Genomic DNA, 26,859 nt, shown 5'->3' on the forward strand with positions numbered 1-26,859 from the left:
ATATTTGTTTATGTATCCAGGCTCTCTAAGGTGTCAGCAAAGTTGCAGAGGAGTGCAATGTTTCATCCATAGGATCTTGCTTAATGATTATGATGTAAGACAGCAAGTGTTTGGGCCAAATCTTCTCAGACACATTTCTAGCTTCGCTTATATCTATAGATGTACTTTGCAATGTTGTTGTACTGCATTACTTTAGGGCTCCAAGGAATACTGGAGCTTCTGCCTACCAGCACATTTAATTGCCACAAGAACATCAGTTCTCAATAACTAATTTTTGTTTGTTTAGCTTAGAGCACCTTTACGTAAGAGGTTGCCTAAGAAGATTTGCTTCTTATGCAGTTCTGGTGTTCTAGGTGGTACTTTTTGCAAGATGTACTTCTTGCAGATGCCTGCAATTGAGTAATTGGATGACAGCATTACAGTCTGGTCTTACAAAGCTTTGTGTCCGTTCACTGTTTGTGAAGTGGCAGAAAATAAGTGTTACTAAGATAAGAAATTTTCTAACCTAAGGTATGAGAAATGTATGTCCCTACATGTGGGGCACAGTGTGCTCTTCTGAACACCCAGTCGCTAACAACAAATACTACCATTTAGAGAAAGGGATTTCAGTACATCAGCTGGAGTTTGCAAAAACTTCTAGCATCCCAAACTGTTAATCTGACAAATTTGTAACAGAATGTATAGCATAGTCAGTGATCTGTGACTTAAACTACTCATGTTAAATGTTAGATCAGCATGGTTTGGGTGGATACAGCAATTGTCAAGTGAAGGTTAACAACCCAGCCCATCAGAGAGACCTGTGGTTTGTTTATAAAAGGTCCGTGACCTATCCACCTATCTAGGGCCCATGTGCCTCTTGGTATCCAAAGAAAATTGAGCTCATCCCTTCCACAGATTCCAGCTAGGGCAGAGCAGCTTTAAAGACTGAGAGTGTGCCCCTTGAGTATCCTCAGAGGACATCTCTAGTGTAGAAAAAATGACTTCAAAACAGTACGTGGTATCAGTGTGAAAATGGTAAATATTTAGGGATATAATAAATGGTCGGTTATCTTTTCCTCTCTTTTTTTTTTTTTCCTTCTTGAAAAGGCAACGAAAGATAATTTCAGTTTTTCATTCCTTCCCCATGTCAAAACTCCTTTTGGGCCTTAAAGCAACGTTTGAAAGCACGGCTAAGTTTCCCTGGGGACATCGGCACTGTGGAGGCTCCAAATTCCTCTTCCCACCAGGCAACCTACACAAACAGAACGCTGATTTATTTATTTATTTATTGATTGATTGATTGATTGATTTATTTATATCGTGGCCCCGCGCCCTCTCGGGCACACCGTGCGGCTCTTGCGGATGGTCCCGGGCAGGGCCAGGGGCTGGACTCGATGACCCTTGTGGGCCGCTGAGTCTCCGCGAACCAGGCTGGGCTCTGCCGGGTCTGAGGCTTTCCCAAGGCGCTCTCCACCTTTCCCCGCGCTCGGCGCCCCCGAGGGCTCGGACAGCCCGGGCAGGAGCGGTGCGCGGTTGTCTCTGGGCTCTGCCCCGCGCTGGAGGAGCGGCAGGCAGCGCTCCAGAGGGAGCAGGAGCCCAGACAGCCCTCACTGCTTTATTTATTTCTGTCCCATTTCACGCCACCGCCCCCCACCCACCCCGGAAGCCGCCGCTCGGTCTGCCCGGAACCTTTGGGGCCGGAACGCATTTTGGCGCCGCGGGGGGCGGGCCGGAGCGCGGTGCCGGGTGAGCCCCGGGGAAGATGGCGGCGGCCGTGTCGGGCCCACGTGGGCGCGGGGCGGTGGCGGGCGCGGGCACGGACAGCGGTAACGGGGCCGGGAGGGGCGGGGCGGGGGCCCTTCTCTTCTTCTAAAGCCTCTCTGTCCCCCGCTGTGGGCCGTCTCTGGCCCTGGCGGTCTCTTCTCTCTGCCCCGTCCGAGCCCGCCGGTGGGTCCGAGGCCCTTCATCCCCCCCCGCTCCGGACCCTGGGCCGGGGCTTGGAGCCGTCTTCGCGGGGAATGGGAGCTCAGCCCCCGGCACAGCCACCTGCTGAAGCTTCTTCTCAGCCGGGAGTCCCGTGGGTGGCATTCCCGCCGTGTCCGGTGTTGTGCCTGGTCCTACCCTCTGCTCCTGCCCCTCTCTACTCAGCCCACGGGGTACCGACAGGAGCTCGTTAATTCCCTGGGCCCACCAAAATGACTTTCGCTGCCTCCTTGGGAGAGGGGGGAGCGACTGTGCAGAGCTGCATGAGTTCTGTGTCTGTGCGAGGCTGGAATCTGCTTCTATTCCGAAGAAAACCCGTGGGATACGCCAGTTAGTGATTCACTAGGATAGCACAAACACTCGTACTCCATCCTTCACGCACAGTTCTCCGCTCGTTCTTACCTCCTTGTGTTATGAGGGTGTACCTAGCTACTTGTGATCGCTTCTTGATTATATCTTGTTATCGGATTACTTTTTTTTTTTTGTTTTAATTCAGGGAAGAATCAAGGTTGTGGCCATTTGGAGCTGTAGCTCACGTTGGTTCTGTTTGTTTGAGGGTCAAAACTGAATCCAGGGGAAAGCCTTGTGTGGGAACTTCTTTCAGAGCTCATTTTGGAATGTTTTCTGTATTTTACTCTATGTCTGCACTTTGATCACTGAGCAAGTTTAAAAAAGTAAAGTATGGAAATGTGTATGTGTATTTCCCACACTCGCAATTGGGACTTTTTGCATTAAACCTGTGGCAGGCTTCTATCTTTGCAATTCCGAATAGAGCCTCAGGTCCTAATTCTGACAGAGTTAATCTAATCTAAATTACTTTGAAATACCTCTGCTTTATCTCATGCTGTTGTCTGATACTCTGATGTATAAAAAAGTAAGTTACGGCTGGTCCTTGAAGCCTCGTTAACCTTTCTGTAGCTGTTGAAAGCAAAATGTTGTTGGTATTATCCATCACTATCCTCCTATTTTACTGGCAGAAAATATTATGTAAAGGAAATTAATACATAATTCTGCAGTTTTCTAAGTCTGATCTGTTTTTTATGGCTAACTGTCAGGCAACTGGGAAATTCAGATTCGCACTTTTGTTAGTTGTTAGATTTTTTATGTATAAAAAAGTCATAAGTAGGGGTTGATTCATTGTTTAAAAACTAGATAATGTTATCCTAGCATGGACAATGCCTAGGGGTAAAAAGTGGACATTGATTACCTGTAGAAACCAGGCTGTGGTGATGCACCAACTTCTCCACATGCAGTGGTTTGAATTTATTTTTTTAATTTGGAACTCAGGATATGGAAACACACTGATATCTAAAAGGATATAAAAAGATAAAAAGGATGCCTTGAGTAGTTAGTAAATGTGTTGAACATATTTGCAGCTTCTAAATTTCCATTTTATGGTAAGGACTGTTGAAAAAAATCCCAAAACCATTATTTCTCTCATGTGGTATGTGACACAACACTGTGTTCGCCTTGATGCTAGTAAAAGTCAGACTGATCTAGATAGTGACTAAGGACTCAGTAATTATTTCTCTTCCACATTTGTTTTATAAACATATAATTTTACTCCTTTCCTGACGGTAACTAAATGCTCTCCAAGCCTCTAAACATGCCTGGGCATTAGAGGTTTTGTTTTAAATTGATTAATGCCACTGTTTTGCTGCTATGTTGGGCTGTTTTGTTCTGGTTTAAAAAGGCACATGGAGAAGGCAGAATAATGACTAAGTCTGGCAACAGTGCATGTTTATGTTTGCTAAGTAATTAAAAAGACAGTTGATTAATGGGAAATATCATTAATAGCTGTCTGCACGGCTTTATGGAAAACAGATCTTGTGAAGCAGTCCTGACTTTGTTCTCTTAATGATTTGACTGATAAAGGTAGTTCATGGCATATAATAGTGCTTACAACGTAAAGCACTTGGATCAGCAGTAATGTGAGTACTCAGTAGTAGTCTCTTTAAGTAGTTTGAGAGTGGTAGATGGAAAGTGAGTCAACTGGAGGGGAATTGGCCTCTTGTTGGTGGGACTGGGCAGGGGTCAGAAAACAGACTCCTTCTGTCCAGCACTTGATTTGTGGCCTTAAAACTTGTATATAAGAAAATTAATTTAGAATTACATATGGCACAAATATTAGTGGAATAGTAGTTAATAGTAGCAGGAAATATGTATGCTGTGCTCTTCATTACGTGATAAAGTGGGTCCACTGAAATAACCAGACAAATTTTAACCCACCCTAAACTTGCAGCCCATTTCATTCTAGTTAATCATCTGCACCGTTAAAGACTCCTTATTTTTGCAGTTTGACATGCTGAACAGACAAATGAGGGAAGTGGCAGTAAATTATTCATGTGTTTGATGTGCCATCTAGTTGGCTGTTCTGTCCTGTCTTGATGTTGCTTGATTCCTAACTTTGATATTGTCACTTCAGCTCCTTGTGTTTTGTTTTGAAGGGCTCATAGGATAAGGAATCTTGAGTTTGGGGGTGTTTTATTTCTGTATTAAGAACTTGAACAGTTACTTATGCCAGAAGAGCTCAGTGCCTCTGGTTTCTTTTGAGTACCTGATGACTCTTTTGAGTCTGTATTTCACAAGACAATCTTTCCTGTGTTCATTATACCTTGGTAGTTGTATTTTTGATGGCATTGTTGTCCCTGGTCATATTTTTCTTTCACATAAGCAGTGCCTTCCCAGCTTCAGTTTAATCCCTGTGGCTGTTTGCACTCAAACACCAGATGTCACTGTTGCAGTTTGTATGTGAGTGTGTACATACACATGTGTATACATACAGATATGTGTTATAATTTCTGAACTGGGAAACATAGTGTTTTTTTTCCCCACAATTCGCAGCCCTAAATGTAAAAATATTCATATTCTAACAAAAAATATCCAAGGCTGTCTCTTCCCTTTTACCTATCCGCTTCAATCACTTTAAATCATTACTGAGATGAGCAAGCAATTGCACTGCACAGTTTCTTGTAAATTTATTACGATGGTGTTTGCCTGCTTGAGGAACTCATTGTAAGAGTACTTGTACAGCAGTATGTGGTCCTGAACTCAGATAACATTTACATATGGAGCAAATTGTACCAGTGATGGATCCTTACCAGAAACAGAACTCCTGATATTTTTTTTTTTTTCTGATCCCTAGATTCTGAGTTAAGCTCAGATCTTCCAGAAGACAGCTACTCTTCAGGAGATGAAGCCCTGGACGGTGATGATGAAGATGAAACGGCAGCCCCTGGCAATGTGGTTGAAGAGGCAACAACCTCCAAAGATGGCCCAAGTTCAGGCTGGGCAGATGCCATGGCAAAAGTGCTCAACAAAAAGATTCCACAGAATAAGTCCACCATCTTGTCCAAGAATAAAAGCCTGGAGAAGGAGAAAGAAAAGGAAAAACAAGAAAGGCTGGAAAAGAAGATGAAGGTGAGAAAAACATGCAATATTTCCTATGCAGTCACAGTCAGGTGGGCTACTACATGCAAGATAGTCTCAGTAGAGATTTGGGAGAGTGATCTGAGACCTTCTTAATTTTGGAGTCTCTCCTCCACAGTGATGTCAAGTAACTTCAATTTTTTTACTTTCCATCATGCTGTGTAGGGCTTTTTCCCTTACTGCATTTTCTGGGTCATCAGGCAGGCTGATCTTTGGCAGCAGGACTGTTCCAGTCTGTCAGCTTAAGGTGTTTTTGTTGTTGAGACAGTGAAATCAGCTGCTTTAAGCTTGGTTTTCTAATTGCTGTTGTTAATTTGGAGTGAAATTAACTTGCTCAGCATTACAAGTCAAAATAGTTCTGTATTACAGAGAGGGAGAAAAAGAAGAAAACTTCCTTCATTTAAATTGTGCCACAACTCCAAAATCAAGGCTGAGACTACAGTAACCACTGATGCGGTTGTGAATACTTGTTGCTCCCCTCAATGATTTTCTTGATTGGAGTTTTCTGCTCTGGTATCTGTTCCCTAAATAGCTTCTGGTTCTGAAACTGTTATGAAGAAAGCAAAATTATGTTGGCAAGTAAGTCATTTGTTTGTGTCTTTAGTGGAACTTTTAATTGCAGGCTGTGATTGATTTACCTTCAGGCTAGAAATACATTAATGGTTCTAATGTCTCATCTTACCAGTTTTGTTTCAGTGGGATAGCCAGGTTGTTCACCTGACAGTTTGGGACATGCTGTGGTTGGGCCACAGCTTGCCTTTTAAGTACAGAGAGGCTTCAGTACAGCATCTGCGCAGTTATGGTTGTCCTAAATACCTATTCTCATCCAGTAAACATGTGGGAATACTGCAGAACAGAGGTGGGCTACAGGTCCCCAGACTGACTTGTTTACCTTAGGAAAACTTGAAAGCACTCTCCCTTCCACTGATTTCTTGCTGATGGAAGGTGGGATAGGGAAGTTCTTTTGATCAAAGGCCAAAGCATAGTCATAAACTCAGAAATTCATAGTGGGTCTGGAATTATAAAGATAAGGACTCTGAAATTCCACTAAAAACTTCTTGCATAAAACAGATTTAATGGAACATCACCAAGCATAGAACACTGTTAAATTGTTCAAAGGGGAAGAAAAAATTTCACTACCTTACTCCTGAAGCAGAGGTTGTGAAATACAGCAGTCTTCTATTTTAGCAGAAACAAAACTGATGGTATTGTGGCCCCTGGTAATGAAAAATGTATCAGTTTGGTTTTGAAACAGAGAGACTCAAAAGAAAAAGACAAAAATCAGTATTATACATGAGTTGTTGTCTGGTGGACACTTGGTGTTCTTCCTGGTGTTTGAGTTATGCCTGTTGCAGTCTTTGTTGTGCCTCACTGTTGGTCACGTAGCTGTACTGGGATTAATTCTGTGGGGAAAGTCAAATTCCCAAGGCTCAAAATGTGATGTGCCTGTCTTGGTAGACACAGGATTTTATTATGTATAATTTTCTCTGAGATCAGCTTGTGAGTCTTAGAGTTGAAAGCTGTCTTTGAATCATTAATTTCCTTGTTCGTGGCAGCTAGTGTGAAAGCATTTTTATTCTAGACTTTTGTCACTGAATGCAGGTGATTCTTTGAGATTTGACTGTGGACCCTGGTGTGTCAACACAGGAGACTTGCCTCAAACCTGTTGTCCAGCCCCATATTGAAGCCCCCCCTTACCCTCAAACCTAACTGAACTTTGCAGATTTTTTTTTTCCCCTCCTGCTACATACTCTATCAGAGTATGCTGCATTCTCATAACAATATTTATAATGCAGCTCGATAAAAAGCGGGAATGGGAAATGATGTGCCGAGTGAAGCCAGATGTTGTCAAAGACCGAGAGAAAGAAAGAAATCTTCAGAGAATTGCCACAAGGTAAGAGTTTTTCTGAATGCTTTCCTAAATTTATGTATATCAAAAAGAGGAGGAAAAGGGGAAGAAAAGGCCTGTGCAGGTAATCTGTTTCCAATCAGTTTTAACTCTTAAGAAGTGACTACCAGGAGCCAAGAGATTTATATACAGGTCTGCATTGTACAGAGTCAAGTTCAGCAAAAGATTTCAGAAGCTTTAAGAAAGAGTAAAAATTTAGATGGGAATCTAATTTTTGCTTAACAGAAGTGCTTTGCTGGATCCCCTCATTTTGTTAATTTAATGCTTTAAAAATGCAGAACAGTTGTTTCTACTGTTCTGGTTTTTTGCTTCTCCGCAGAGGATTCACCAGGTTGATGGCTGTTAAGTTCAGTCTGTTCAGTGTTGCATTAGTTTGGTGTCACAGAACTAGTTGAACACCTTGATGTGCTGCCTGTGTCTGCCTCCTTAGTCATTCCTCTGCCTTGTCCCCTTACTTCAGCTGCCCTTGAGATCTTGCCTGAGGAATTTAATTGCTGGTTGTGGGACAAGTAACGTGCTTCTGAGGATGGAACATACTCATGCACTGATTTCAGTGCCAAATTACTATGCTTACTTCAGGGTCTGAATAGTTATTTGTGGATTTGTTTGTTACTGGTTCCTAGCAATAAAGTGTAAAGGAGGAGTGAAAATTGAACATTATAGCAAATGTTACTTCTTAACCAAATGGAGGTTCCCACTAACCATTTTGGGGAGCTAGAAGCTGTCCAGGGGGGTTCATTTCTGTAAAAGAAATTTGAGTTAAAAAAATTGTTCTGTTGTTTTTTCCCCTATCCCAGAGGTGTTGTACAATTATTTAATGCTGTCAGGGCACACCAGAAGAACGTTGATGAGAAGATGAAGAAAGCTGGGAGCTCTGACAGGCGGCGTGCTAAACTGCTGTCTTCCGTTTCAAAGAAAGATTTCATCAATGTTCTAAGAAACGTGGAGGGTGCTAAAGGAGGCAAGAATGGTGGAAAGGCCACAAAATGTAAAGAGGTAGGCTTCATCTGTGAGAAGAAAATGCATACAAGATAATCTTCTCAGTGTAATTACTGTCTGTTAATGTGTCTGCTCTTCATAACAGCTGTGATCCAAATGACTGGGCTGTTTTTAGACTTCTTAGCAAGGGAGTAAGTAGCTCTTAGCCTGCTTTCTCTGTATTTTGAGTATCGAAGTGCTGGAAGCTCTCTTGATTAGACACTGAACCTTGTATGCAAATAACTTGGTTTAGCTGTATGTTTAAAAAAAATATTGGATTTTATCTTGGGTTTTGCACCGAACATGGAATAATCTACTAGATTTTAGTGGGTCATGACATTTGAAATTTGGCCAATAATAGCTCCTTAAAAATTGTTAAAGACATGGAGGCTCTTTGTCTTTCATGGTGTATTAGACTGTACTACTTGTGTGTACCCACAGTTTGGTCACATCAAACTCACTTCCTTTGGATGGTTATGGAATCCAGAACTGATGGGATTTGCCGTACAAAGTGAATACCACAACAGAAAGGAACAGAGACATATTAAACATTAAATGTAGGTTTTTCTTTCCCTGATTCTGTGTGTGTATTTAGGCTGATGTGGCTTCATTTCTGTTATGATGTTTTGGAAAGAAATGCATTCCACTTTTTCCAAACGTGTTTTAAGAGAGATGCAGTATAGTTGGACTTGTCCAACTCTTCATTGGTTCTTTCAGCTCACCAAGTAGCTCAGGGTTGAAAACAAGTTCCTCAGACATACTCTCTCTCGTATTTCAGAAGCTGCACGTTTTTGAAGCGTATTTGTGTTCAGGTTTGAACTCTGTGCTCGGTAGTGGGTGGAATACTGCTGTTGGCCCAGACTCACAGCAGTTAACTAAGTGCTTTTCTGTGCCAGGAAGAAATACTTTAATCAGTTGGGAGACAACAGTTTGTCATATGTTTTTTGTTTGTGTGCACTTAGGGAACATGCTGAAACACTGCCTGGCATGAAGCGCTCATACAGTTTTCATGCAAGTGTAATATTAAAGTATTTTTTAAATTCTTTGGATAATGAGAACAATTTAGCTTGGTGCTGACACTTTATTTCTCCTTAAATAATTCCAGCTCGCTTGTTTGGTTGGGGGGGCGTGCATGTGTGTGGTTCTCTGGGTTTTTTTGTTTTGTTTTGTTTTGTTTTTTTTCCCTTCCCTGGAATAGCAGAATATCAGAACAATAGCAGGGCCAACTACTGTTGTAGTCGGCATTGAATCAATAGCTGGGCAAGAACTAGGACCTTTGTTCTCATTTGTGTCAGATTGTAGCAGGACAATTCTCTCATTAATAGGTCAGAAAACATAGATTGTAAATGTTTCTATACTATTAAAAAAAAAAAGTCTTATTTTGGCAGCATCAGTAAGAGCATATTTCCATTCAAGTGCTCTGGAGATGCTTTAGGGACTGGCTGGTTAGTGTTGGGTTTGACTGTTAGTATAGATGCTGCTTTCACATAGCTTGTGAATAAAAACTGGGACAAGAATCGGGGTTTTTGATTTTTTTCTACTTAGATAGACCACCAGTCTTCCTCTCTCCTTTGTGCCTTTGCTTTAGTGACTCTCCATTCAATACTGAACCAACCTCTTCAACAACTCCTTTTCAAGCTGTTCTTAATCTTCCTTATTTTCTCTTGAGAACATATCTTACTCATTTAGCAGGCTCCCATCCTGGTAGTTAATGCTTGAGCTTGAGGCCAAAATCTGATCTGCAGTCTTCTCTACAGAATTACACAGACATTTAGCCCCTGAACAGTACTATTGGCCTCTGCTGTCATAGCTCTGCTGCTTGGTCTTTGGGGGTTTTTCAGAGGGTAGTAAGCAGGGATGAGGCTTTTTGGTAGTGAATTCCTTGCAGCAGGAGTTTGGTGGATTGTTTATGCCATCTGAAAGCTTTAGTTTGTTTGTTTGTTTTGTGGATTTGTTCATTCTGGCAGCCTGCTTTGTTTTTACCATTTGAGAATATAGCGTGTATTTAATTTTTAGAAAAGAGGGGTGAAATATATTTATTTGTCTCAACAAAAACAACGAAAGAGATGCCAATCCCAAACTCCAGGCATTCTGCCATCAATTAAAATGCAGTCCAGAACAATAAAAACACTACCCCACCCACATGAAACAAGCAGTCAGCAGGAAAAATAGCAGAATAGTTTTACCAGTGAAAGCAAATGCTTCTTGACTCAAGCCCTGTGCTGTGACAGGAGACTTGACTGTATTTGTGGGAATGGGCTAATGCTTCTTCTTGCTCTGCAGTACTTTTTGAATGCAGAATTTGCTGCTTATTTTTGAAAGTTTGGTGGTTTCTTCCACACATCAGGGGTTGTTGAAGAAACCCCTTATAAAGTTCTGTTGTGACTGACTTCTTAGTTAGCTGTATTTATGTGTGAGAAAAAGAATTTGAGTGCTCTGTAAAGGCCCATCTGCAGCGCTGGGATTTCATGGTAGCACAACCACTTTTTATAATTTGGTTCTTTATTTCCATCAGCTTCAGACATTGATAGGAAGGACAGGTAACCTGTGCCCATGAGAACGTTGTTCATAGTCTTGTATACTTTTAGCCATTGGCCTAATTATTACTTAGCGTACACCTACCAATGTAACTGTGGAAAAAAACCACTTCAAGGCTGTGAAAGTTTTCCTGTGCCCTTCTTGTGAAACTGTAGCCCTTCTTGGGGTTTCATGTGCCCAGATGGGAGTAATTACTTTTCTGAGCTAGAGCCAAAAGCTTTGCCTTTCATATCGTTAGCTGTTTATCAAGGAATTTCTTAATCCTTGCTGAGCCAGCTGACTTGTGTAATATTTTTTCCTATTTTTTTTCCAAGGGACGGTGCATGATGCTTGCCTCTGGGTAAGATCATCTAATTTTCCTCCCCTCACCACCTTGTCTGAAGCCTTGCAATGGGGGAGAAACATATAATAATTTCTTTTTTTTTTTTTCAAAAATCCTACTTGTTTGTTGTTTGGGTGTTTGTTTTATTTTTTTTTTTTTTAAGTTTTGGGGTGGGTTTTTTCAGGAAACATTTATTAGTAGATATGAAAGCTTTCAATCTTGTTCAACACAATCCTTACAGACCAGGTTTTCATTTCAGTATGTGTTAGTCATGTCTTGCAGCTTCCCACCTGTAAGACACTGTAAGAAATATTAAACTACAGGTTTAGAAAAGGTATGTATCAGAGATGCTGTTTTTCCAGCCCTAAAGGCTGAGATCATCTTTATGTCTATGGAAGAAATACAAAAGTAGGTAGTGGCAGTAAAGGATTCCTTGCAGGAATCTTTTGGACTTTTTAGGTCTTTAAGAAATTCCTGGGTGCTCTGAGGAAGTACCTTTGCTTCCAGGGTTGAATGAAGTTTCTGATCTCTTACAGTTGCGCAGATGCGTTGGCTGATGTAGTGAGTTATGGGAGGTCTTGAAATCTTAATTGTAAGGAAACAAAGAGTTTTGGACTTAGCATTCTCAGAGCAGCCTCAACTTTTCTCCCTTACTGCGTGTCAGGACAACAGGGTTGTTCAGTACCAGATTTCATCTTGACTTTTTGCTTGGCGTTTGTGCTGCTCCCTGTAAAACATTACTGTGTGATAAAACATGTAAACAGCTGGCATGAACGTTACAGATACTCTTTATGACAAGCATAACCTGAACTCATGAACCTCTCATTTTCAATTAGGCCTTTGTAGCATGATTTAACTTCAGTTTGTAAGTTTTCTTACACCAGATCTGTGACAGAGCATTTCAGTGGTGGAAGTAAGAGCAGGATTTCCTGGCCTACTTCAGTAACCATGATCCAAACTCTGTAAGGTAATTTTTCTGTAAGTGTGCTGGCTACATGACCTGAAGGTACAATTTGCTTCCTGTGATAACATCTGGAAAAAATTGGTTATTGGTCTCAAAATAGTACCTATTCTAAAATAATTTATTGATAGGAAGGAAGATGAGTGGAGAAGAATACAAGTGCTATTTCATATCAGCTATTGCTCATATGGGACTTGAAATAAAGTGCTTTTCCAGAAAAGTTCCTTCTGCCTGAAGCATATTTTATAAATGCTCCTAGTGGTTGGTAAGTAATTTTTAAGCACAGTGATTAGAGTCAGGTTTACTATAGATTTTTCTTTTGTTCATAAGACTAATTTTAAGCGGTATTTAAAGATTGTTCAAGGGCAGGAGGAGTACTACACTTCTGACTTTGACTACTGTTCTTACTGGGATACAAGAAGTGGCACCAGAGCTTTCATTTTTTAAGTTAAATGGGGATATAAAATGTGCTTTTCAGCTTAAATGTTAGGTCTGTTTATAAACTGTGAGAGTGATTGCCTTCTTTTTCTTGCAGCTGCATGAGTACTGGCCATCAGCATGTTCTGCTTTTTTCCCAGTGTTTCCACAGTGTAGAAATGGGGAGGAGGGGCAGAAAATATTATTTTCATCCATGTATCTGTTTGAAGTTACAATAGTCTGAGAAATTGCTTCAACTAGCTGTAGAAAATAGTTTGTTTCTGAAGTATGGATGAAGGCAGAGATGATTTCTAGAAATCTAATAATGTGTATCAACACCTTTTTTAATCTTAAAAGGAAACTTTGTTTCCTTAGGTGATAATGGCATTGCAGAGTAGCAGGAGTTTATTACTGCAACTGTTGTGTGCTGGTTTTACAGAACAAATTGGAGGAGTAAACCAGGCATGCATGTATTCCAGCAGATTTGAGGGGGCAGCCAAATATTAATTTAGTTCAGCTGCAGCCAGAATAGATGTGTTCTCCCAGTTTTAATAAATGTCTTCCTATCATGTGCACAGAAACTTTTACTTTGGATTCCTCTGGACACTGCATTTTTATGTTTTTCTGAAATGTATGTACATACTTGGGAAAGTCACTTCATATATGTTTGGAATTGATGCTTTTAGCTTAGTTTCTTGGTTTTGTACCAGAAGGCTCTGACTACCTAATTGCTGTATTGCTGCTTTTATCCTTAGAGATAAATGCAGCTTAGCCTGCCACCAGTTTGCTATATCCTATATTCCTTATACTCTTTAAGGTAAAGGGTTGTTTTGAAGTGTCAGAAGTTGTTTGATGATGATGTTTTTACATTTTTTCCTGCTTAGAAGATATATTGACTTAGATGGTTTGGGTATCAACAGGATTAGATTTATAAGATGTGCAAGCTCAGTTCCCTATTTGTTGCCATAGCTGGTAACACCCATCTGTGTTAACATGGGAATGTAGGTCAATATTTGTCAATATTTAAATGTGTGTTTGATTTATAGATGCCAAGAAATTGACACTGTGAGTTCAGCTCCAGATAAGAGGATTAAGGGTCATGTGATAGGCTGTATTTCAATGGGTTCTCCCTTTTTCCAGAGTTTTATACTCAAAGTTCCGTTTCTGTCCTCTTTTTTTCAAATACTTGATCAGAAGTCAGAAAGGACAAAAAGACGTATTTTGCACTTCGCTCCCATCTATCTCTCTTTATCCTCTTCCTGTTTTATGTTCCTGACAGATTCTCCCCCCCACCCCCTGCCCCCCACCTGAGGGCCAAGCGCACAACCCAGCATCCTGGTGCCTGATGTGAGGGCAGCCTTGACAGTTCTCACGGAAATGACACCCTCTTTGTCATCATGAGTCATACACAGTCCAGCTTAATGCTGTCTTCTAAAATGCAGATAGTCTGTGATCAGTGAGGACAGATATCTTAAGAGAATTTGGATGCTAAATGCCTATTGTATCTACCGAGGTGATGACCTGAGATTTGGGGAGGGCAGTCTTCCAGATGTTTATAAGTTGTCCCAATCCAGGCAAATGTTTATGGAGATAGCAAAAGATATGTTCCCAGCTGCAAAATACATCCTTAACTGATTTTTTAAGTTCAAAAAGAATGAATCATGCAAGGTTTTAATGGATTCCTGTAGGAAATGTCTCTTTCCTCCTTAGAGCTGGAGACAAAATATTTTAAGTTTGTCTTTCTGTGAAAACGAATGAAGTGATTTTAGTTGAAACATTGCAAAAGCCTTCAGCACCAAGTAGTTGAAGTTTGGCTAATTTTTAAGTGAATATAAACAGGGACTTGTGATTGAAATGTCAGGCAATACTGGGACAGCTCCATCTGTCATGTTTGAAAGTAACTTGCCTTGCTATTTGTTTATTAGTGCACAGGGTACTGTGATGGTGGGTTTTTTCCCAGAAGATGTTGCAAGGGTTTTTTTCAGTAAAACTATGTCTAAAACAACCACATTTGAAAAACTTGTGGCATACATCTTCTTTTGATCTTCCCGTAAGTATACAAAGCACTAAGAGTCAAATCCTATTAGACTTTTATCTGGTAAATCGAGTAGGAAGCCTTATAAAAGCAGCTCTCCACTTTTGGCTTTGTTCATAACTCTTATAGGCAGGGCAATATACTTAGAGAAAAATACATCTGAACATTTCATAAAGTTTTATAAAAAAATGTTCCCTAAAAGTAAGAATTTGGGTGGAGCTTATCTATCTGAACAAGTTTATTTCCCCATCTAAGCATTTTCTATTGGAAATTATCTTGAAAAGTGATTCTTTTACTTTGAAGTTTTATTAAGGTATAAAATGTTCTGATTTCTAGAGTGTTGAACTAGCAGATGTGTATTATACATGACCTCTGTGGGCACCTACTCATCTGTTTATCTTGGTAGACTTCAGGAGTGGTGAGTCAAACTGCTTCCAGCTTTCAATGGTTAGAGATTTGCTGAGTTCAGAATTTTTTTTTAAGTGGGAAAATCTGGCCAGTTTTTAATGAGTGTTTCTGAAATTAACTGAAAGCTTAGAAAATATACTTTTTTTCATTTTTTTTTTTTTTTTTTTACCTAGTTTTATTACAAATTATACTAAAGCTGCCTCTTGGAAAGATTTGACCTCTTTTTGGTTCATTGCTGAACCCTGGACAGTGTTCTGCAGGTGGTCTGTATCATTTCTGCTCCACCTGCAGCTGTTGGGAAAACCCATACAGAAACACAGAAGGAGATGGAAAGGTCAGAAATGCAGAGAAAGGGTAGCCAGATGGCTAAGATAAGGGATTGGGATCATGGGCAGTTTACATGTTCCTTCATCAGGTTTAAGTTGCTTTTAGAAAGCAGCCTGGGAGTGTGGAGGGGTATAGTCTGTTCCTTAATGAGTTTGCTACTCATATATGACAGTGTGGTAGAAATTACTGGAATATAAAATCAGAGGGACTTGGATTTGAGGACCTTTAGGATATGTTGCAAAAGCTGTTTAAGTAAAAGCAGGGGCAAGGGGGTAGGGAGATTTGGTCAGACAAACTTTTTAGTAGCCATAAAAACTTTGGTATTTCTTATTTAGTAATAAAATTACACAAAAGGTAGTTCCTTGTGGGTTCTGGGGTTTGTTTTTTATCTCACCCTCCTACCTCATAGTTTTTTGGATCCTTATACTTCTGTTGGGACTGAAATGTAAGTGGAAATCCTGAGTCAGGAAGAGGAGGCTTTTTATTAGCCCTACTTCTTCCTCGTCAGCTGGAAGTGATGGACATGGTCATTATTGTAACTTTCATTGTTTGAGGCAGGCTTTTGGGAATCACTCTGTTACGCTTCTTACATAATGAAAAACTGGAGGATTTCAGCGCCATTTGTAGGAAGTAATTTGAGTCATATTCAGATCATTCAAAAATTTTCAAGCTGCTAATTTATTCTAAAAAAAAAAAAAAGAATCAAAAAGTACTCCAAACAGCTGCAGGTCTGCACGTTTCTTTACTGTGCCAACAGACAAGCTTTTATAAAAACCTGCAGAAAATTTTAGGTACCCAGTTGAGATAGTGCACAAGTGTCTTGCATAAATGGGTGGCATCTGAGAAAAATCTGTTGTGACTTGAAAATCTTTGTCTAAAGTAGACTGTTGAAAGACATGAGTACATGACGTCTGAGGGATAGCACACTGAAGGCCTTAGTCTTGACTGGGTGCTTTTTACTAGGCACTCTTGCTGTATCTGCATGTTTTTCAGGTACAGCGTGATGGTTCAGGAACTGTGCAACTTGCAAAAAGGATGTTGTGGATCTGTGTAATGTTTAGGTTGATCTTTAAACTCTGTCATGTCCTCATTACTGCAGGAAATACACATGAAGAAATGTAGGACCAGCTGATGGGGAGAAGTTTTTTTTTTTATGTGTGAGAAGAGGCGTGGCGCTTATTTTCAGATTGAAGTGCTACATATCTAGAAAATGTCTTTATTCCTTTATTTTAAATGCCATCCAAACAGAAAAACTCCTGGTACGTTATCTTCCTTTTAGTAATAGTGATAGAAGATGGTAAGGAGTTGTACATTTAAGATTCCTCTTGGTAATTAACCAGTATGCTCTCTAGTACAAAATGAACAATATTTTGCATACAGGTTACCTCAGGTTAATGACTAGCTAGCAAGAGAAGCTGTTCTTTATGGTGGATGGCATTGGTCTTTTCCAAGTCAGAACTACAATTCAGCTAGTTTGAATACCATAACTTACTATAAAAAATTTTGTGATAAACACTTGATAAACAGTGAAAGTGTAATGTATGGCTTTAAATACAAAAGTCTTGATCATTATAGTTTTCAACCAGTACTCGTTGGGTCTTTATGTCAAGTATTAAGAATTCTGTCTATCAAATACATGAACCATGAAAGCTGTGGGGAGACTTAGTGGTGAATAAAGCATTCAAGTAACAGGTGAATCAGTAATGGCCAGGATGGCAGACAGGAATTTCACTGTCAGTAATATAACTGCTGATAAACAGGCATTGCAGATGCGAAGGCAAAAGCATATAGATGAGGAAGATGAAGCAGGTTTGTTTTTACAGGAGAAAGAAACAAGCAGGACTGAAAATGAGTTGGGGTGGCATGCTGAACAAGTGTATGGGCTATAAACTTCCTGCCTTATATGTTGCACAATAACCTCATACAGGGAATGCGCTATTTCTGTCTTTCCGCCTATCTTCTCTGGAATAATTTGCAGTCTGCTTTGAGCTTAACTTTACTTGGTACCTTCTTAAAAATTCTTACTTGTGGACAGGTGTTTGTTTGGGATTTTTTTTTTTTTTTTAATGTTAATGGAGTGTTTTGGCCTGACAGGTGAAAAGATAGTGTAATTACTTGATGTTTGCAACATTGTCACTTCACCTTGTATTTAAGAGAACCTAAGTTACAACTTACAGAATTACTCCACAAAGGCAACTGTTAGTATGGGTAAAGGTAACTTCATACATGTGTTGTAACTTATCTTTAGGATTGTTTAGGTGAGTCTTTATTTTCAGGTGAGGTTTTTTTTTATTTTCTGTGGGCAGCTTCAGATGTAGCATGCCCATCCTATTCATCATGCTCATTAAAACAGGTGAAGGGTCTTGCAGCAACATGTGGTGAAATTCCTTGTGCAGCAGAAGGGTTTCTGAGATGGCTGCTGGAGAACAGCACAGGCTGAGGAGTTCCAGAGCATCCCGTATGCAGAAGGGCCCTGTGTTAAGCTTGAATTCTTAAAATATTTTTGCTTTTTCCTGACAGAAATAACAATTTATGAGGTTTCTGGTGAACCAAGGCTGAGGAAATCTGTTTTCTCATCAGCTTTTTCTAAGATTTTTCTTTGCAATTGAGCATTTAATAATGATGTTAATGAATTTTCTTCTTTACTTAGGCCCAGATTAATGCTTGTTTTTAGAAAATCTGTAACTCAGTTCTGACCCCTCTAAAGTTGGGACATGTTTAAGCCTCTGCGTGCCAATCCAAAGCATTCCTTCTCATTCACACATCTCCAGTTGTAGTAAACCCTAGAGGGGGATGTAAGGATGGGGAGATTCCTCATGCAGGTCATTAAGCTCTGGGTGGTCTTCTGGCTGTGCTCAAAAGGAAAATCAGTATTTGTTGTGCTTGTAGTAATAATTCCAGTGTGTTACTTGCAGAGAAGGTTGAACAGAAACAGCAGGTTTCAAAACACACTGTAAAAAAATTTCATTCTTAGATTTATTTACTAGAATTACCAAAGCAGATTCTGGTGTGTATGAGAGACCTTGTGAACTGAGTACATTTCCCGTGCCGCTGTTGTTACCCACAGAATGGTGTCACTTCAAGTATACAAAGCTCATTCAGAGAGAGGATGCAAGTGGGTATTGAATAACTCACACTCTTAAGAATAAATCATTGTGCAGAATTATGCTGCAACAGAATAGATTTCTGTTGTGCAGCTCACATGTTTTGCGAGCTTGAAAATGCTTCCCAAAGTGAGTTGCTGTGACAAACCAGCTCAGAAGTTCAAGATGACAGCAGTACAGGTTACAATCTCCATTTGCAAATCTGTGGCTTTTTGGCTGCTTGGGATCAGGCTTACATAGGAACTTTTCTTAGAGTCATGATCTTGCTGTAATTTATATTAAAGTTATGAGTAGCAGTTATGGTCAAACCCAAGTATTGTTCTTCTGTTAAAAATAATTACATTTTGTTTTCTGCTTGCATTTCTGCTTTACGTACTTCGGCTGCAGTTTTATTTACTTCTTCTCAGCCTGGAGGAAACTTATTTTCTTACCCTGTGAACTTGGATATTGCTGAAAATTAATTTAGGAGGAATGATTATGCTGGTGTTCACTGTTTTCCATTTCCTCCCCCTCTTCTGCCAAGTGTGTTTTTTTTAATGATTATTATTATTTTCAGTTGAGAAGGCACACACCTTAGTGTATGCCTGTGCTGTTTTTTATTTTTTTGAGCTCAGTTTCAACTGACTTGCTTGGGAATAAGAAACAGAATAGCAGCAGTCATTTGGAGCAAGATGCAGGCTGGCAGGGAAGGTAGTTGTCAGATGTATGTGAGAATGCTTTTTGGCAGTTACACTTTTTAACTTCGTCATGACAAAAGCTTCCCTGTATTTCAAGGTCTTAAATGTTTATATTGAACAAAACAAAGGGATGGGGGGGGGTGCAGTTCAGATTAATTAGACACGTTAGAATTGTTTTCTCAGGGCTTAGAGTTGTTGCTTGAGAGATATTTATGTTAGAAATTCCTTCCCTGACAGGTACAAATAAACATTTATTGTAGGTGATGGTAAAGAGAGATGTCCCTGCAAGCTCTGGCATTTCATCTTTTACACGGAGCAAAGGCGTGGGAGTCCAGTGTGCTGATTGTAATTCCTAGATCTGAAAAATGTTCCTTTGTTAATACCCTGCAGTCACCGTTTTCGGGACACAGGCTGTAGGGGAATCTCTACAGTGCTGTAGGTATGTTTGCTGTTTTGCAGCTGCAGAAGCTGGAGTGTGCTCAAGTGACACAAGCTGGTGGGAGGTGGAATGAAATGCTGTCTTTTGCCTGTGTGCCCTGATTTCAAGGCACATCTTTTAATGCCATTACTTACCAATAAGTGTTATGGACTTTGGTCTGCTAAAATGTAAGGTTCTGAAAAGCTCTGGCAGACTTCCCTGCTCTGTTTTTAGGATGTTGCTCTACCACTGAAGCAGGAGATGAAAATTACAATGTCCTGTAGCTTAGACAGACTGAGCTTAATTCCCTTAAGCCGTCAAAGGCAACAGGTTTTGAGCTAAGGCACTCGCTCGCCGACTGAAGCAGCTCTGTATGGTTACAAGTATCCTGCTGCTGCTTCTGACAGCTTCAAAAGGAGTAGAGAGGATTGACCTCACACCTCGGTGTCAGCGCTGTCTGCCACAACTCCAGTGTGAGTTTGGCAGGTCTCAGTTGAAGATAGTTTGCTGTCACATCGTTTACCAAGAGCAAATTATGTAGCTCCAGTTTTTTGTGGTGGTAAAGAAATGAATCAAAACAGGGAGGTTTCTAACTTGATCGTATAACTGCTGCTGCTACCATGAGGCTTTTGTAAAGCAATTCCTTCTAAAGTATCCAGGAGGCAGTTCCAGCCTGAATCCTGCAAGGGACAGCTGTTTTTTCCTAGGTGACAGAACTAAGCTTTATTGGAGGGTGGGTGGTTTTATTAGGACTTGGGTAAGAATTTCAGTTCATCTTGTCCTGGTGCAGACCGTAGAGGATATGTCTTCAAACCAGAATTAGTTTGGGAAGCACGTCCCCACTACAGAGCCCTACTTTTGTGAAACTTGAGCTAATGGTGTGAGAGCTTAGGTGGCACACCAAGCAGGCAAGGTAGTGTTAATTTTATTTATATGATCGCTTTTCAGCTGGGCTGTCAGTCCATCACAGCAAGTATCTGAAGTAGAGTAACCACACTGCATGTTTTGGTCTGTCTTATTTCAACTCATGATAACAAATGCATTACAATGTACCACTGACTCCTGAGAGGCAGCAATTAGTAAAATACCTCAAACCTTTTGAAATAGGTTGCCACAACTTTTGCAAAGAACAAATCCATTTCAATGTATGTATAAAAGAAGAGAGGAAAAAAGCAACACCACAATTTTTCACTCCTTGCCTTAGCGAAGGGTCCACATTATGGGGCATTACACTGATATTTATATAGCCTGCCTTGTTTTCATTTGGGGGTGTTCAAAAGGGACTTCAGTGTTGTAGTGAGATGTGCATGAACAGCTGACTGGAAGTTCAAAAGCATTTGTGTGGAGTGAAAGATGGTTTATTTTCCACGTGCCAAGAATCATTTTTGTTTTATTTAGATGAAACCAGATTATGGCATTGAAAACCTAACTGTATTAACATTCTTACATAAAGCAAGTTGGGAAGTGATGTTACAGTTGAACTAATTGTTAATTATACAAATAGTCTTGCTGCATATTTTCTTAAGACTTCAGGAATGTTTTGTGATACAGTAGATTTGGAGAGTTTTTATTCTGAGGGGAAGATAGAGTAGCACATGAGTTAGGAATGAAGATACTAAACAAGGCATTTTCTGCACTTGGAAGCATGCTTAAAATTGATTAAATATTTGCTTTCAAGCATTTAATCTTCATCTTTGAGGCAGAAACATGCTACCTCTGTCTTTCTCCTTAGGGCTTGTTGTAGAACTCTATTCAAACCTTTGTGGTGCCTTACATACTGGGTAATGGAGGATCAGCATCCCCCTTTTGTTAACATCCTGCTTTTGTCCTGTTGTTCACTTGACATAGCTAGAAAGAAGGGCTAATGGTTGCTGAATAGTAGCTTGTGATGAATTTGAGGATTGGGCTTTTCAAACCCTGAGCCTTCCCCTGTCATTGCCAACAATAATCTACAGCTTCTGTTTTGTTTAAAACCTAAAATAAAATAAGCAATCAAAAAAAAAAGTCCCTATTCTGCACATCTGGGATAAAAATGGAATTTGGTTTTAATATTTAAAAAAGAAGGCAAATAGTTTTGGAAGGAATATGGAATGTTTACACTTAGGTATTTCAGATTTAACTCTCTTAAATGTCACTGTTCAAACAGTGATTTACAAAAGATCTGAGATGAAAAAAGAAAAAGCTTGGTGATTTTTAAATTTTTTTTTAATGTTTTTCTACTCTGCAAATGTAAACGTATAAACCAACTGCAATACAGTTTAAAAAAGAGGGAAAAAAAGTTACCCTCTCCTTGCATCCCTGAACAGAGTACCTGTGTTTGCACTAATGCACATTATTCCCATGAGAACATTTTAAGGTCTGCCTAGGGACCCACCTTATCAGTAGCTCTTTGATTCCAGGTAATTGATTGCCCTGCCTGAGATGATTTTTAAGCTTTAGTGGGTATAGCACTTGAAGTGAATTTCTGCAAGAGTGGAAAGTGGTTAGGAGGCATTGCCCTGGGGAAAAGGGAGATTGGATGGGAGTAGGCATTAATGAGAGCAACTGTGAAGATGCAAAAGCAAATCCCAAACCAAAACACAGTGCAAACATCTTGAGGAACAGCTGTGGAGTTTCTTTTTTTTTTTTTTTTTTGAACTGGGCCCTGGGAGATTCCTTTTGGGAAGGAAAGTGTTAAGACTTGTTACCCTATTTTTGTGAGTGTAGTGTTTCAGAAAGTACTGTAGATGAAATCACATTTGGCATTTTTGCTTTGATTACCTATTAAAAATACATACCTTGTTTGTCAGACTTTTTGCACTCAAATAACTTCTGTTGATGTGATTTGATGTGTTAGATTTACATTTTCTTTATTCCTCCTTTCTCCTGCTATTAAATTCCATATGCTGTTCTTTCCCAAAGATTGCACAAACATTGGATTAAATACGCGGTGGTTCTGAATACCGCATTCCTAGATCCATGACAGAAAAGAGGCATGAACAAATGTCTACGGTGATCATACATTTACTGCGGGTTTTGCATCTGGTAGGCAAGTCTTTGTCTGCAGAGGATGCTGCAGTAGGTGACCCCATCCACTGTAGGGTATCAGGAGGTGGTAGTCACTTAAACTAGGGTGTCAGCTGATGTCTGTCTCTTGAGCACAGGAGTGGGGAAAGCATACCTGAGATGCCAGTGTTAACTGTGTTTCAAAGACCCTGCAAAACTAAATTAGTGTTTTCAGTATCCCTAATTCCTCTTTGGTAGGACAATTTTTTGTTTGCCTGCTGGACACTTAGCCATGTTGTTCCTTGGAAGTATTTTACTGCTAAGGTGAAAACCACTGAAATAAATCCTTCTTCAGTAACACCTAACAGCTTTTAGTATTTTCCTTCAAGTAAAGATGTAGGAATAGCTTCAAGCTGTTCTTTAAAACTGTTGCCACAGGATGGGGCTGTTGCACTGCCCAAATATGATCTGTCACTTCAAAGAACTGCAACCAAGCACTGTTTTCAGTGCTAACCTGAAACTACACTCCTGTCACTTTTCTTTATTATTCACCAGTCCATGTAGTGGGCCTCAGTTTATTCACTTTCAAGAGGTAGGAAACTTGGAGTAAAATGTTGTTGGCTTGCTAAATGTAGATCAACTTCGTTTCTTTTAGAGGCAGCTTTGTACCATATGACAAGCCCAGGTAGTGAGGTAATAATCCACATAAAGGGGATTTGGTTCACATATCACAGAATATGTTAAATATTAAATTGGGGGGGGGGGGCTAAGCCTTTATTAAATCCATATTTGTGTCTTAGAAATGTGCCAAGAAGTGTTCTAATGAAGCAGCACCTGGGGGTTAATAAATGATATCATAAATCCATTCTGATTGCCAAGAAAGATTTTAACAAAGGAAGCCATGCCCAGGGTTGACTGTTTCATCCATGAGGAATAATTGTTTTGTTTCCATATTTCTTTTATTGGTTGGTTAAAACAAGTTTGCTTTTTAGCATCAAGTCATTTATGGTTGTCCTGCACGTTTCTTTGTACTATTTGCATAAAGAGCTAGCCCTCGGTAGGTCTGCTAGTGCAATCTGTAGGAGGTATTATTTTGATTGCATGAAGAGCTTCCATCTTTTACTGCCTTTCACCTTCATCTCACGTTCCTCTGTTCCCTCTTCTCGCCTCAAACATTCAGGGTGAAGTGAAGTCTGAAGAGGGGCCAGAGTGGAATATACTGCGTGATGACTTCATGATGGGAGCATCTATGAAGGACTGGGACAAGGAAAGCGATGGAGAGGGTGATACTGAACAAGGAGGTGGTCTGAAACAGGAAGATGACAGTGACTGAATGAAACTGAAAACGATTCAAGATAATGTCTTATCTTCTTAACTTTGTCTGGATAAAAAGTCAGCATTCTGTGAATGTACAACACTTGGAGGATACCTCTTCTTTTTAAAAAAAAAAAAGACTTACACAACCTTGGAGTGTTTTCTCCTCCATGTCAAACTTTTATTTAATATAGCTCCATTTGCTATACTGAAATCCTGAAATATTTTCCAAAACAAGTATAATTTTCAACATATTTCCAAAACATTTTGTACAGTCAAAATAGTGGCACTTGCCCAATGAAGGAAAGATTTTGCCAAGGTCATTAAAAGTTTATACATTAGTCATGGCAATTGATGTATTAGCATGCCTGCATTTCCAAATCAGTGTTGCACTTTGAAAAGTTGTTGCAATTTGCAATAGAAATGGCTTACAATAAACACAGAAATGCCGTCACCTTGTAAAGTTATCAGACTCCTTTAGAGTCTTTATTACTTTGGCCAGAAAAGGTTCTGTAGATAATAAAGAAAAGTAACCATTAATGTGATAGTTCTGGTCTTGGAGCATTGGTTTGATTGGACACAACTCTGGAGACATAATTGTAAAAAGAGAGATTTGACCCTACTAATTGGGGTTTATATATATATGTTTTTTCCATTGTAAGTCTGAGGTTGTATAAGCCAAGAGTCTGGTAGAAGAGGAAAGGACAGTCATTGCTATTGGTTTCATTGGGGAGGGAGGGCTTTTCTAACAATACTCTATGAAATTGTGTTCACAGTTGCTTCATTTGCAGTTCTGGTACGCTGGCCTTTTTCAGTAAGGAGATCGACCTCTAGGATACATCCTAGAGGGTTTAGTCAGCCCCAGAGCTAATTCCTCAGATCTGTAAAGGGTCAAACAAGCCCTGCCACTCAGGTGTATACCATAAAAGTAAGAAATTTGGAAGATAATCTGCCAGGGTAACGCAATTGGCTTTAAGCTACAGCAATTTCTCCTCAGTCGTTGTTTGGTTGCGGAGGTGTAGAAGGTAACCTATGTAATAAGGATGTATTCTGTATAAGCATATGCATACAGAAGGAATTGTGTTGTGATTAAGGTGTTATAAATAAGAGACTGGGGATGAATTCTGCTGCCTTCACTGTTCCAGACTAGCTGTCTGATGCTGTTTCGTTTGTTTAACTTTGCTATCACATTTCCCCATTTGTATGTGAAGCAAATGCCTTGGGGCCTATTAATTGATACTTAAAATACACAATACTGTTCTGTCCATTTCTGCAGATGCCTTAGGTACAAACCTTTCTTTGTACCTGCTTATATGCAAGATACCATTAGGAGCAACTTTGAAATTTTCAGCCTTCAGCATGGAAATGTGCTGTAGGACAGTGGATTTAGATTTTCCCCAGTGAAGACCTTGAGAAGGGGGAGGGTGTTTGAACTTTGTGTGTACTGCAGGATGAAAAACAGAGATACAAAATGGCAGAGAAACCCATCCCAACAACTGGAGATCGTTGTGTTGTCCCTAGCCTATTCATCTGGTATATATTGTAGCATAATTCTTTGAGGAGAACTCAAAGCTAACAGCAGAAATGTTTAGATTTTCAAGCTGTTTTGAGTGTTAAACATATTAGATATCTGAGGAGACATTAGTTTGTGGCCTGATATTTATTATCACAAATGAAGGCATACACCCAAAATATCAAGTGGCTAAACCACAGAAGTTTGACAGATGGTTATCCCGGCTTCTGAAGGCTCGACATCTGTATAGCTGTTCAGTGAGAGTTACCATCTCATTAGTGCAATGCAAAAATATGCCACAATGGATTTTGAGTCTCTGAAACAGCATAGTATTCTAATCTGACATTGCTTGCTTTCTACAGAGTTCAGTTACTTTGTGAGAAAAAATTACATCAGCACCCTTAAATCTACAGTTGTTCTCTAGTTGCATATCCCCCCTCTCTCTCGAAGATGAAACTTTTGGAAAAAAATTTTAAGTTTTCCTTAGGAACTATGACATTCTGAGATGATTATGAAAAATCTCAGAATACTTTCCAAATACTTTTAGAATACTTGGGTGTTTATTTGAGCATTTTTGGAGTAATGTTTTGATTAAAGCAATGAAGTGACTCGTGTGTTTAAGAAAAATGTGGAGTATATCAATATTTCTAAAAATATTTTGACCTTCTATTTCACATATGTAGAGAGCATTTCTCGCCTTTTAAGAAGCATAATACTTAAATAACTACTCAATATACATAAAAATATAAGTTTTATACTGTACCTTGCCTTTGCCTTGTCCTTTGGTTGTGCAATATGCAGAGAAGCTCCTAGAATAACTAAAATTGCTAACTACGTACTTTGACTTTAGGCATTTGTTGGCTATTTTATTTTACAAATTTTGTTTTTATTGACAAGCATTTCAAAAGAACTAAACTTTGTTTGACCCAGAGACCTTCCAGTCTCCTCTCTCAGCTGTGGGATCAGCTGCCCTATCCCCTTTTTCAGTAATGTTCTTCCTCTTCCACAGCTACTAAGAACAACCTTCAGCAGCTTTTCCCAGCAGTCAGAGTTCTTGGTCTGTTTTTCCTGCTCCCATGAATATCTCTGCTTAAGCAAAGCTGTGCCGCTGCCCTTCATTCCAGAGAGCATGAATCATCTCAACTTTGTATATTTCTGTACCTATCTATATAAAGCCAATAAGGATGGGGTGGTTCCAGTTTTATTAGGCTTCAAGCCAATTCCAGAGTATGTAGAGTTTAATATTCTATGGATCGCACGCAAAGCAAGAGTTTTGTTTAACAAGAGAAGGTAGAGGGTCAACTCTTCCCCATGTCTCTTGTCCTCTGGTCCCCCCAGCACAACTCACATCAATTGTGCTAACTTTTTTCAGCAAGGAAGGCATGAGTTGGCCTATGGAAAAAAAAAACAAACTATATTCTCCATGCTTTTCTTCAGCCTCCTGTTAGGGAAACACTTGGGATTGGTGATGGAATATCCTTGTTTTGCTTGATGCTGCTTTACCACAGCATCTTCTCTGTTAAAACACGGAGGGAAGAGCTCCTGCTTCTGCAGCTGTGAGT

General features: G+C 39.8%; 1 protein-coding gene across 2 annotated transcripts; it reads left to right on the forward strand.

The window, feature by feature from the left end:
* Window positions 1-1,718: 1,718 nt before the first annotated feature.
* On the forward strand, window positions 1,719-26,059 carry RRP15 (ribosomal RNA processing 15 homolog). Of its 2 annotated transcripts, none has more exons than XM_050315913.1 (5): window positions 1,719-1,805; window positions 5,108-5,382; window positions 7,188-7,285; window positions 8,098-8,296; window positions 23,651-26,059. In XM_050315913.1, the coding sequence occupies exons 1-5, from the start codon at window positions 1,742-1,744 to the stop codon at window positions 23,801-23,803; spliced, it is 789 nt and encodes a 262-aa protein (XP_050171870.1). In that variant the 5' UTR covers window positions 1,719-1,741; the 3' UTR covers window positions 23,804-26,059. The 2 variants fall into 2 exon arrangements, with proteins under 2 accessions (XP_050171870.1, XP_050171869.1); XM_050315912.1 differs by lacking the exon at window positions 1,719-1,805 and adding an exon at window positions 1,863-2,292.
* Window positions 26,060-26,859: the final 800 nt, after the last annotated feature.

Source organism: Myiozetetes cayanensis, unplaced genomic scaffold, assembly GCF_022539395.1.
Source record: "Myiozetetes cayanensis isolate MyiCay16 unplaced genomic scaffold, myiCay2020 scf2-11, whole genome shotgun sequence".
Classification (NCBI taxonomy): Eukaryota; Metazoa; Chordata; class Aves; order Passeriformes; family Tyrannidae; genus Myiozetetes; species Myiozetetes cayanensis.

Coding starts and splice junctions, on each gene's coding strand:
- RRP15 (XM_050315912.1), top strand. CDS start 2,175: ATGACTTTCGCTGCCTCCTTGGGAGAGGGGGGAGCGACTGTGCAGAGC. Junction 7,286..8,097: donor CTTCAGAGAATTGCCACAAG/GTAAGAGTTTTT, acceptor CCCCTATCCCAG/AGGTGTTGTACAATTATTTA. Junction 8,297..23,650: donor AGGCCACAAAATGTAAAGAG/GTAGGCTTCATC, acceptor TCAAACATTCAG/GGTGAAGTGAAGTCTGAAGA.